Source organism: Hakea prostrata, chromosome 10, assembly GCF_041222555.1.
Source record: "Hakea prostrata isolate BN-2017 chromosome 10, UWA_Hpros_2, whole genome shotgun sequence".
In the NCBI taxonomy this organism is placed as follows: domain Eukaryota; kingdom Viridiplantae; phylum Streptophyta; class Magnoliopsida; order Proteales; family Proteaceae; genus Hakea; species Hakea prostrata.
Window position 1 is genome coordinate 350,957 of NC_142609.1, and position 12,338 is coordinate 363,294.

Here is a 12,338-nt window from a genome sequence, read left to right on the forward strand (position 1 = left end):
GGCCTAGCCTAACCCTTACAAATCCTTAAACCATCCAAAGACCATCAACCGGAGTTTTTTTCAGCCCTATTTCTCAGGAAAGTGGATCCTGGAGTGAGCTTGATTCTAGGTCAATATCCAAACAACTAAACACTAAAATTTGGTTTGCATAAGTTTCGTTCTAGTAGTGCCTTAAAATATGTTCTATGTGATATTTCCTGTTTCTTGTGCTGCAAATGGGATAATTCATCAAACTAGCTGTACTTATACCCCTCAGCAAAGTGGTGACTTTTAACTGGAAAACTGCCACCTCCTTAAGGTTACTCAGGCCCTCAAGTTTCATATGCATGTTCCCAAACAGTATTGGTATGATGGTGTGTTGACTGCTTGTTACCTATTAACATAATGCCTTGTACAATGCTTTCTAAATGAATCCCCATTTTCTGTGGCCTTTCCCACCCTATCTCCATTTCCCCTACAGCAGTTGGTTTTTGGTTCTGTTTGTTTTGTCAATAATTTGCAGCTTGTCCTTGACAAACTTTTCCCTGGTTCGACCAACACCAAGTGTGTTTTTGTAGGGTATTCTGGCACACAAAAAGGGATACTGATGTTATGATCCTCTTATCCATATTACTTACTCAATGCTGATGGAACCTTCTTTGAAAACACAACCATATTTCCCTCGCTTTGGGGATCCTCTAGACGAACCCCACCCTCATCCCCTCTTTAATATCTATTCCGGCATTCCCTCCTTTATAGGTATTTTAGAGGCAGTGTACGACGAGCACTACAATCCAGCACCTATAGTCTCTCGTCCACTCCCTGCACCATCGTCTTCCTCAAATGAAGCTCCTACCTCTTTGCTTTTAGATAACTTACCTGTGGCTCTTTGTAAAGGTAAAAGTTCTTGCACCCATCTTTCTAATGTTGTTTATACCATTGACCATTTTGTATCTTTATCTCACCTTCCACCTTTTGTGATCGATTGTGCTATGCCCCTTTCCACCTTCATTATCCCCTCTCATCGCTTTGTGGTTTTCGAAAACCTTGACTTGAAAACTGCCATAGATGTGGAGATGCATGCTTTGACCTTAAGTAATAGGTAGAGTTTGGTTGATTTATGAATTTATCTCCTAGTAAAGATGTGGTTAATTGTCGTTGGGTGTTTAGTATTAAGTACCACTCTGATAGCCATGTTAAGAGGTTTAAAGCATGTTCGGTTGCCAAAGGATACGCTTAAACCTATGGTGTTGATTACTTTGAGACCTTCTCACCTGTAGCCAGATTGAACTCGATTCGTCTAATACTTTCTCTTGTAGTTATCCTTTTTTTTTTGGATGAATAAAGAAATATATTAAAGACAACAACGCCAATAATACAAAGGGAGAGAGGGAGGGGGGAAGCCAGCTTATCAAGAGGAAGGCTTAATGGAGGAGGCGAGACTCCAGGAACTAACAATAAGACTATTCCTGAGAGAGTTTGAGACCGGGGGATGGGGAATATGGAGAAGTCTAGATGAGACCTCAAAGCAGATGGCCTTCCAGATCATGTCAATGGATTGAGATTTGGAGGACCATCGCCTAAGATTTCGCTCCCACCATAAGTGGTGAAATCGCACAAACACTAACTTGCCAACTCGGTCACAAATGGAGGAGCCCAAGAAGACTCTCAAACACTAGGCCCAATCTCGAGCAAAGCCATAAGAGCGCCTTGACCTAGGCCAAATGGAAGCAAGGGCTTTTTCCCAAAGAAATCGGGAGAAGGGGCATAAGAAGAGTAGGTGCTTAAGGTCCTCAGTGCAGTTCCAACAAAGGGTACAGTTAGGGTTAACCGGGATATGACTTCTAATGAGGAAGGCTTTGGTAGGAAGGGCTAGGTTAAGGGCACTACAGAGGGTGAGGGAATGATGGGGAATGTGACCTTTGAACCAAACTAGGGGGGCCTAGGGGACAGGGGTAGAGGAGAGTCTGAGGAGATTCCAAGTAGAGGAGGTGGAGAATAGCTTGGTGGGGGAGGGGAGCCATATGGTGACATCTTTAGAGGAGCCAGAAATGAGGGGAGGGAGTGAGTTCCAAGCATGTGTGAGTCTTGGGTGGAGGGCAGGGGATTAGGAACCATTAGTGATGAAGGTAGAGAGTGGGGTGAGTTTGGGGTTACGGGTATCATAGACAGATTGGGGCTCGATGAGGGAAAAGAGAATGCTCGACGGATGCCAGGGGTCAAGCCAGAAAGAAGTGGAGGATCCAGAAGAGATTTGGGTTGAGATAGCAGGAAGGGCTCGGGTATGAAGAAGAAGAAGTTTTCTCCATACCCAGGACGGGTTGGAAGGGATGTGAACAATCCAGATGGAATCAAATTTAAGCAAATTGTAGTAAACCCAAGAGACCCAGATGGAATTGTGCTTGGAGGCAATTTTCCAAATGAGCTTCAGGAGGCAGGCAAGGTTGATATCAGAAATGCGATGAATGCCTAAGCCTCCTTCAGATTTGGGACGACAGACAGAAGAGCAGCTGATGGGATGGAGAAAGTTGGAGGATTTTTGGCCTTTTCAGAGGAAAGCACAACAATGGGATTTCTATGTCCCGGATAGTGGATTTATGGATGGAGAAGTTTCCACACCAGTAGAGAAAGGAGGATTGAAGAACAGATCGACATCAATAATGCTTTTATATATATAGATGTTCAGGAAGAAGTTTACGTGGGTTAACCTCTACGGTATGTTGCTTGAGGAGAATAAACACATGGTCTGCGAGCTTCTTAAAGCCATCTATGGTCTCAAACAGCCTCCTAAATTCTGGTTTGAGAAATTTAGTACTATTACTAATGGATTTCATCAGCGTTACTCTGATTCAAACAGTACTACTGTTACTACTTATGGATTTCATCAATGTTACGTCTGACCACTTGGTATTTGTCTACCATCATAAGGACAAGCTTGTTATCATGGTTGTGTATGTAGATGATGTAATTATTGATGGAAATGATAGGGCTGGCTTCGAGGAGGTGAAGACCAAACTGCAGTCACATTTTCAGACTATGGACCTTAGGAAATTTCACTATTTCCTTAGGATAAAGGTGATCTGCAGCAAGAAGAGGGATTAGTCTATCTCAAAGGAAGTATGTTGTGGACCTTCTAATTGTCATAGAAATGCTTGCATCAAAACCAGTGGATGTTCCATTAGATCATCAGAATTTGGAGTTGATAATCAGGTGTTACCGGATGATGTTCATGGCTTTCGGAGCTTGGGTTGAAAAACCGATTTATCTTAGTGTTACGAGGCCAGACATCATTGGGATGTTGTGGTCTGTATACTTCAATATCTCAAAGGTGCTCCAGGCGAAGGGTCAATCTATTGCCTTAATCGACATATGGATTTGGTGGCCTTCTCTGCTGCTGATTGGGCGGGTTTGGCCATTGATTGACGATCTACTATAGGATATTGCACATACGTTTGGGTGAAATTTGGTCACATGGTGGAGTAAAAAGCAAACTACCATTGCCAGTTCTAGTGCTGAAGCAAAATATAGAGCCATGGCCCATGCTGCTGCTGAATTGATGTGGATTAGATCATTACTTCTGCAACTGGGATTTCCTGTGAATTCACCGATGAATATGTACTTTGACAACCAAGCTGTTACCTACATTTCTAGTAACCTGGTGTTCCATGAGCGCACCAAACATGTAGAGGTGGATTGTCATTTTGTCTTAGATGTTGTGATGAAGAAACTTATTGTCTCAGCTAGCAGATATGTTTACCAAAGAACTGTTTGCTCCTAGTTTTGTTCCAATTGCACCAAGCTGAGCATGGGTGATTTGTATGCTCCAGCTTGAGGGGAAGTGCTGAAGCCCAACGGAAATTGCAGGTCTCTCTTCTATCTTTGACAGAGATGCTCCAGCTTGAGGGGAAGTGCTGAAGCCCAACGGCAATTGCTGGTCTCTCTTCTATCTTTGACAGAGATGAGGGCAAATCCGTCCTCATAATTATAATTAGTCATAGTGTTTATTTATTATTTGTTTTGTAACTCTCCACAAGTGGTTAGGGGCAGATTGGACATTTTGATTAGTTTAAACCATTATAAAATAAGACCTGCTATTAGAGGGAAAAATCACCTGATTGCAGGTCCTTCTTAACTTGCGATATCCTTCCTTCTCTCTTCTTTCCTCTGCTTGTCTCTATTTGTCCTTGGACTGATTACAAGAAATCAGATTCTAACAATATTTGTCATGCATTGGATTTGTGCAGGAGCAAGAACCATATTTCTCACTTTTTCTTGGAGATTCAACCTCTGTCAAGGACTTAAAATGGAGAAAAAATTCAGAAAACTCGTATCTTGTTCTTTCAGATCATGGGATACTATATCATGGGTTTGTCAAAGGTCCTTTCAAAGATGTAATGGACAATGTTGATGCTGGTTTGTTCTCTACACTTGAAATGTTCCCTTTTGGTGTAGTCAAATTTTATATTCTGATTGTTGGTTCTGAATATGCTGGTGGTTAGCTCCTTTTCTGTTTTTTACCTGGTATAGTTGTTGGGTTAAATGAGTAAGCTGTGTTTCCCATGGACTGCTGGTCATTTGGATGGTCCATGGTCAGATTGCTCAGACTCTGAATTCTGTTGGAAACCAGGGGTATTTCAGCCTCTTAAATTTGGGTTCTTGGGAATTTTGCTATTATTATTTTTTTTGTCTAATTTACATTAATTTTTTGGGGGGGGGGGGGGGTAGGAGTAACATAATAAACTCCTAACAGCTGGATCGTCATGTTTTGGGGATTTGCAATGTATAAAGAAGAGGCGGCTGGTGATAGTGAAATTATTCCTTCACATGCTGCTCTCCTCAATGTTTGTGGCATCTCTCTCCTTATTTTTTGTTACATGTTATCAGAGTCATGTTGTTTTGATCAAAAGTTCTTCAATCTGCTTCTACTGGTCCCTTCTTTCAGTTTTTAGATTCCTTGTGGTGTGCTGCCACCAAATGCTGCTATCGGTGATGACAGATTATGCACTCAAAATTAGCATTAGGAGTCTTAGAATTTCTGCACCTGTAGTCAGTCTAGGGACTAAAAGGAAATTTAGAAAGAAAAATAAGAATAGAAGAAAATAGAAGAAGACTGAAGAAGAAGGAGGAGGGGGAGAGCTTGTGCATGCACATTTTGGCTCTCCCTTGGTACTTTATTTATAATGTAAAATCAAGTCTTGGTTTAGGAAAGTTTCTTAAATTGAGTTACAGCAAAAAGGAAAATTACATATTGCATAGAATCTCCCAAATCTACTAAAAAAAGACATTATAGGGAGATTACTGTCAACCAAGCAATAAGAAAAATATAAAGTAACCAAAATTGAAAGCTAAGGTAAAAAAGTGATATTCTAACACTCCCTCTCAAGCTGGAATATACATATCAGAGGCTCCAGCTTGGAATTACAAGAACATATAACTTTAGTACACTTGAGCATATGTAGCAATAATAGACGCCGATAGTACTTTGGTTAGGAGATAATCAATAGTAATTTGGGTAAACAATCTTCAAGTTGAATTAACTTGATGTAAACCAGGTCTAGGGCTAAAGGGTAGTTTTGGTAATTCCCTAGAGAATTTCCAGTGATAGAAAGAAGGGTTCCTAAGGGTTTTGGGGCTGTTCAAACCTGTTGTAACTGAGTTTCAGATTTGAAAACAATGTAAAGTTTAAGTTCAGATGTGAAAATAGGAGTCTTAGGACAACTGGGAGTGGTCTTTAGGTTTCGGCTACGGTGGAAGGTGGGTTAGGACACTGGTTCTGCTTCTCAGAATTGACTTCTACCACTCTTTCCTTCACTAGAATGGATCTAATTGATTATAAATTAATGAAATCAGATTTCTAGAATTCTGAAATTTTCTCCAATTCCCTAAGGTTGAAGATGAAGTGCAGGTTTTTTTTCGGTTAAACTTCAGAATTGGACAGGTTTGGGGAAAATAAAAATAGGAATGGACTCTAGGGGCTTGGGTGATTCTAACAGGGGTAGTTAGGAGGGCTTTGTGGCAGGTACTAGAAGTTTCCTCGATGGTTTAGGATTTGCTACTGCTGGAAGAAGAGGATGATGGGAGAGCTTGCTAGTGCAAGGGGAAGGGTTCAGGTTGGTTGAGACTAAAGGGGAAGGGAGGGAGATGACTTGCGATGGGAGGAGAAGGGTTTTTAGGGCTTGGCAGAGGGGAATTGGGGCAGGGGAGGCTACGGTTGGATGGGGAAGGGGCTGTGAGAGGTGTGTGGGCTTGGGAAGGGGTGGGGAATTGTTTGTGTTTACTTGGGAAGGTGCTGGGATACTAGATCTTGTGCAGGAATGTCTTGAAGATTACCTGAAGTTGTTGAAATTGAAGAAGTAGAAATTCTGAACTCAAAAACTCTCAACCAAGGCCCACTTGATGAAGGAGGCCCTGGTCCTTACTCAACAATTCAATTGATCATCAAAACTGAAATCATATTACAAAGAAAGGCTATTTATAGCTTGGAAAAGCAGACACGGACTCAACTTAGGATGTCCCTTTCTGATAAGGACTCCTTTGCAAACTAACTTGGACTCCTGAAAATTAAAATACTGACTGACTAAATAAGATAGGAAACCTATCCTAACTCAACTAGACTCTTTTAAACTTAACTTGACTCACAAGTACGCTTAAACAAATCCAAACTAGACTCGAACTGGAATCTGAAAGACTCAATCGCAGACTCTGAATTGGATGTGAATCCAACTCACAAAAAAGGAAAAATGCCTAAATTACCCCTCTAAGGGGATTTCGGCCAGGTTAGGGAGGCCTCTTTGACCCATCTTGAGTGCCCCACTTGGTGTTTCGGCTGGGGGGGGGGTTTATGGTCACATCAGAACCATCAATAACAAAAATATTAAATGGTGATGAAGATGAACCTTATCCATTAGTATAGCAGCAACAATAACATCAAGGGCACTACCCAAATATTGCCAGTAGTAAAAAGGAATTGAAGAAGGCCTATTGTTGTTAGGCCCTAGTCATGTTCATTTTGCTTACATTCAACAATAGCTTGGTCCATCTTTATTCCATTTCCTAAATGCCCTTTAATGGTATCTCCACACAAGAAGCAAAATTTGAGCTAAAATTCGCATACTAGCTCTTTGCAAAAAGGCAAGTAATAGGTAAAAATATGGGAAGGTAAAAGATAGTCTGGGTTATTGAGGGTCACGTACGTAGACAAAAGACAATATGGGTTATTCGGAGTTTCGGACAAAGTAGGTAGATAAAAGGCAGTATGAGTTACTGCGGACCAAGTAGGTAGATAATGGTAGTATATGTTACTATGGACCAAGTAGGTAGTTAAAGGTAGTATGGGTTACTATGAATCAAGTAGGTAGACAAAAGGTAGTATGGATGATAACAAACTAAGTATGTAGATAAGAGGCAATATGGGTTACTACTGACCCGGTAGGTAGATAGAAGGCAACTAAGTAGTTAGGTGTTGCAATAGAATACCATCTTTAAGATAAAAATTGCTCACAGATTAAGAATAAACCTTCAATCTGCCCCTCACATGTAGCATTACATGTGGACAATTAATAACAACCAATTGTCAGCATCTTAAAGTCGGTATTGAGGAATTGTTTGGGTACTTGAAGGAACCATGTTACTTGATGAAAGCAGGCACTAGAGCTTCCAATCATTACTGATGCCACAGTTACCCAAAAAGTGGAGAATAGAACTGGCAAATTGATAGAAGTGCAACACTCAATCAGTAATTGGCCACTAGTTATTAGAGGAGTAAAAAGCTAGAATTGTGATCAATTCTAATAAGTAGGACAATAGTAGCATCGGTAGCCATTAGGGCATACTTCAGAACCCAATAATGTAAGTTACTAGTAATATGTAGGATCAATAAGGCACACCAACAGAACAACTTATCATTCACCCAAAATCTTGAACCAGGCAACATTAAGTATCTCCCAAAACAATGTCTTGGTAACCAGTAGAAAAACCTGAACAAGCAGCAGCAATGGAAACATGGCCGCAATAATCTGACATAACAAAGCAATTCCTTGATGCATTTAAAAACAAACCAGGGCAGCAGGAAATCAAGGAACGGTATGGTAGCCTATTTACCGGAGGAAAGGAAAGCCGAGGGTTTGATTCTGGTAAATAGTATGGCAACAAACTATCAAAGAGGTATCCTAGTTATCAGAAGAGAAAAAAAGGATGCTGCTCTGATAAGTGGGACAGCAGTACCATTCAGAAAGAATTTCCAAACACTTGTAGTACTTGAAACCAGTAATAGAGGCAATGGGAAGGCAATATGGCATCTCAGAATTTTTCAGGGAAAAAAAATTCAACAAAACAGGAGCTGCAGTAGCATAACTTGCAGGAGAATCTAGTACGGCATCTTCACAATTTTCTAGAGCAGGAAAATTCCATGAAACTGGCACTGCTGTAGTATTCTTGCAGCAGAAGTCAATACAACATCAACATAATTTTCCAGAGCAAGGAAATTCTATAAAACAGGGGCAGCTGTTATATATCTCAGCCGAAGGTTGTAACAATTTCAGAAAATTGCAAGAAGTTTACCGGGAAAAAAAATGCAAGGGTCTTGTATCCATCAATGAATATCCCAGAGATCTTTGATAGAGCAGATGTGGCATCAGAATAACTTGCACTGATCTATTCAGCCAGGAAAAAAAACTTGTTCTGATCCCTCTCAGATCGCAAACTCGGACAAAATACAAATCCATTCCTTTGGGTCTTCATAGTAGTGTTAGGTGCAAAGGGATCTCCTCATTAGTTGCCAAAGAGGGATCTTAATGGGGAGTGAATGGTGGCTGTACAGCAGGTAAAAAAGAGAGGAAAATTGAGCAGTCAAGAGACTAAAGAAGCAGTCCCTAGAACTTGCTCTGATACCATGTTAGAATTTCAGCACCCGTAATCGGCCTAGGGACTGAAAGGAAATTTAGAAAGAAAAAGAAGAATAGAAGAAGAAGGAGAAGAAGAGAAGAAGAGAAGAAGAGGAGAGAGAGAGCTTGTGCGTGTGATATTTTGGCTTCCCCTAGTACTATATTTACAATGTAAAATCAAGTCAAAGGTTAGGAAATTTCCTAAACTGAGTTATAGCAAAAAGGAAAACCACATATTGTGTTGGATCTCCCAAATCTAAGAAAAAGGATACTATCTTAGGGAGATTACTTGCCAACCAAGCAATAAATAGAATAGAAAGTAACCAAAATAGAAACATAAGGTAAAATATAAAATGATATTCTAACAGTCTTTGTGATGATTATTATGAAAGCTCACTTGCTTTGAAGACCTCCTTTTGTTATTGTATTCCAACCCCAAACTTTCCCCTGCGTGGGTTTAAAGATGATGCTTCCCTAAGAAGTTGTCTTTCTGTGAAGCCTTTGTTCAGTTTGATAATCGCTATTTTTCTGTACTAAAATTGATTTTTCTGTAATGTGAAGGTCTGATGCTGCTGTGAATAAGAAAGCATTCTTGTTGGATTGGGTTTCTTTGTGAAATTGATACTTCTGTTCCTTGATTTTTTCTAGGGAGCAAATCTTTTTCTTTCCCATTTCATTGCACAAGATTCTTCATTTATGTGTCTCATTCTTGATGATGATGGTGTCTTAATTTAAATCTCTCTGTTTATTAGTTGATTGGAGTGTCAAAGGCAAAAGCATTGCTGTTGCAAGAAACAATAATTTATGCATCATGTCATCCAAATTTAAGCAACGGTTCTGCATGTCACTCTCATTCGAGTCATGGATTGGTGATGCTGATCCAAAAAGTAGAGTAAAAGGTATTTCTCTTTTTGCTATTAATGGGTCATCTCTCTTATTGCTCTTTTGTTTGGATAAAATACTTGTGTGGAAAGTTTTGACCAGTTTGGTATATTATGTTTCCTGTTTCTACTTTCTAGTCAAATAATATTTTCTTAAACTGCATTTGAATTGCAAAATATTCTATCCATTGTTTACTTATGTGCCCATCTATTACTTAGATAGCAAACAACAACAACAACTCAGCCTTATCCCAACTAAACTAAATGGGGTCGGCTACATGATCCTTGCCTTCCAATCAGCTCTATTCAAAAGGTCAAGCTAGATACATGTCCTAAGCCGTCCATGTGTTTTCTCACCAATTTTCTGAAGGTTATTTTAGGTCTGCCTCTGGCTTTTTTAGTTCCTTCAATTTGGCTTAAATCATTTCTCCATTCTAGACCCATTTAAAGGTCTCCATTGGACATGGCTGTGCAACCTCAAAACAACTTTCTTGTAACTTACCATCACTGAAGTTACTACAACACCAGCTCTTATGTGATTATTCCTTATTTTAGTTTTGCTAGTCATCCAACTCAACATTCTCATTTTGCTGTTTTGATTTTATCAAGATGATGTTTCTTAACTAGTGTATAAATTTCAACCGAAACTTGCAAAATTTCGATTGAAATTTCGGGTTCTTAAAAAACGGAGACAAAAGTTAGATGGAGTAATTTTGATCGAGACAAGTTTTGACCCAGATCGGCCCACCCACAGCCTTATATTACCAAATCTCTCACAGAACTTGTGCAGTTTGCCAGTGAAGTTTCGACCCCTAACCCCATTTTTAGTGATTTTTGCTGCGATCAAGTTTGGTATATCTGCTTTATGTTGTTGAGTCTACCTATAGAAGGGCAGTGACAGACTACATGACATACCATGACATACCCTGCTTTTGTTATACTAAATAGGAAAAGGAAATATAAAACAAATAGAATTAAAACTCTAGATTTATTAGGAAACATAATCCTATTCTAATTAGGATACCTCAGTCCATGTTTTCAACAGTCCCCCTCAAGTTTGAGCATAGATATTTATCATGCCTAACTTGCTCATCATGTAATTGAATATCTTCGTGCTCAAGCTCTTTGTGAGCACATCAGCCCGTTGCTCGTTTGAAGTAACAAAGGTGATATGGATCAGCCCAGCCTCAAGCTTCTCTTTGATGAAATGTTTGTCAATCTCCACATGCTTAGTCCTATCATGCTGTATTGGGTTATGAGCTATGCTGATTGCTAGACTTACTATCTGACTATAACTATATAGGAACCTCCAAATCTATCCCAACCTCTTGAAGCAGCCCTTTAAGCCATAGTTCCTCACAAATGCCTTGAGCAATCACCCTAAACTCGGCCTCGGCATTGGACCACGCAACTACAGCCTGTTTCTTGCTTCTCCAAGTCACAAGGTTACCTCCCACATATACACAATACACAGATGTAGACCTCCTATCATCTGGACATCCTACCCAATCTACATCTGTATATGCCTCAATCTTCAAATGTCCATGAGCTGAAATTAAAATTCCTTTTCTTGGAGTAGTCTTCAAGTATCTCAAGATCCGATATACTGCATCCAAGTGTGAGGAGTAGGGATCATGCATATACTAACAAGGCTTACATCCTAGCATTCTAGTTTCCTCAAGAAGATCCAATGTATACTTCCTCTGGGATAGAGATACATTGCTAGTAGAATATGCCAACTCTAAACCTAGGAAATATCTTAGTTTTCCCATATCTTTGATCTCAAATTCAGTTCCCAAAAAAGTTTTTAATGCTGAAATCTCATTCTCACTACTGCCTGTGATCACAATATCATCCACATATTCTAAAAGTATAGTAGTGTGGCAACCATCTCTTTTAATAAACAAAGTGTGGTTTGTATTGCTCTGCTTTAGCCATTAGATATCATTGCCTTATGGAACCTTCTAAACCACGCTCATGGAGATTGCTTCAACCCATATAAAGCCCTCTTTAACTTGCACACTTTCCTATATGTCTCTGTAGTAGAATACCCGAGTGGTATATCCATATATACCTCTTCTTGGAGTTCTCCATGCAAAAATGCATTCTTCACATCTAATTGTTGTAAACTCCACCCTTTATTAATTGCACATGAAATATAGTACGAACTGTGTTCATCTTGGCAGCAGGGGCAAATGTCTCCTGGTAGTCAATGCCATAAGTCTGAGTGAAACCTTTGGCCACCAATCTTGCCTTGTACCTTTCAACAGTCCCATCTACCTTGTACTTGATCACAAACACCCATTTGCACCCAACAATTTGCTTTCCTATGGGCAAAGTCACCAAGTCCCACGTTTTGTTTTTTTTCCAAAGCTTGCATTTCCTCATCCATAGCTTCTTTCCAGTTTGAGTGAGATAATGCCTCCTGCCAAGTGTTAGGAATAGAAGTAGAGGACAAAGAGGAAATAAAACTTTAAAATTCTGGAGATAGAGACTGATATGAAACATAATTGGAAATAAGATGTTTGGTGCAAGTTCGAGGATGCTTTCTTAATGCAATTGGTAAGTCTAAAGTAGGATTAGAAGAAGGGTCAAA

General features: G+C 39.8%; 1 protein-coding gene across 3 annotated transcripts in view; it reads left to right on the forward strand.

The window, feature by feature from the left end:
* LNO1 (Nuclear pore complex protein) overlaps nucleotides 1-12,338 on the forward strand; it is a 92,161-nt gene that overhangs the window by 10,708 nt on the left and 69,115 nt on the right. For all 3 annotated transcript variants that reach the window (XM_089138895.1, XM_089138897.1, XM_089138896.1), the window contains 2 exons: nucleotides 4,224-4,392; nucleotides 9,614-9,760. In XM_089138895.1, coding sequence (XP_088995021.1) covers nucleotides 4,224-4,392; nucleotides 9,614-9,760 — 316 coding nt within the window. The remainder of the gene's footprint in view (nucleotides 1-4,223; nucleotides 4,393-9,613; nucleotides 9,761-12,338) is intronic.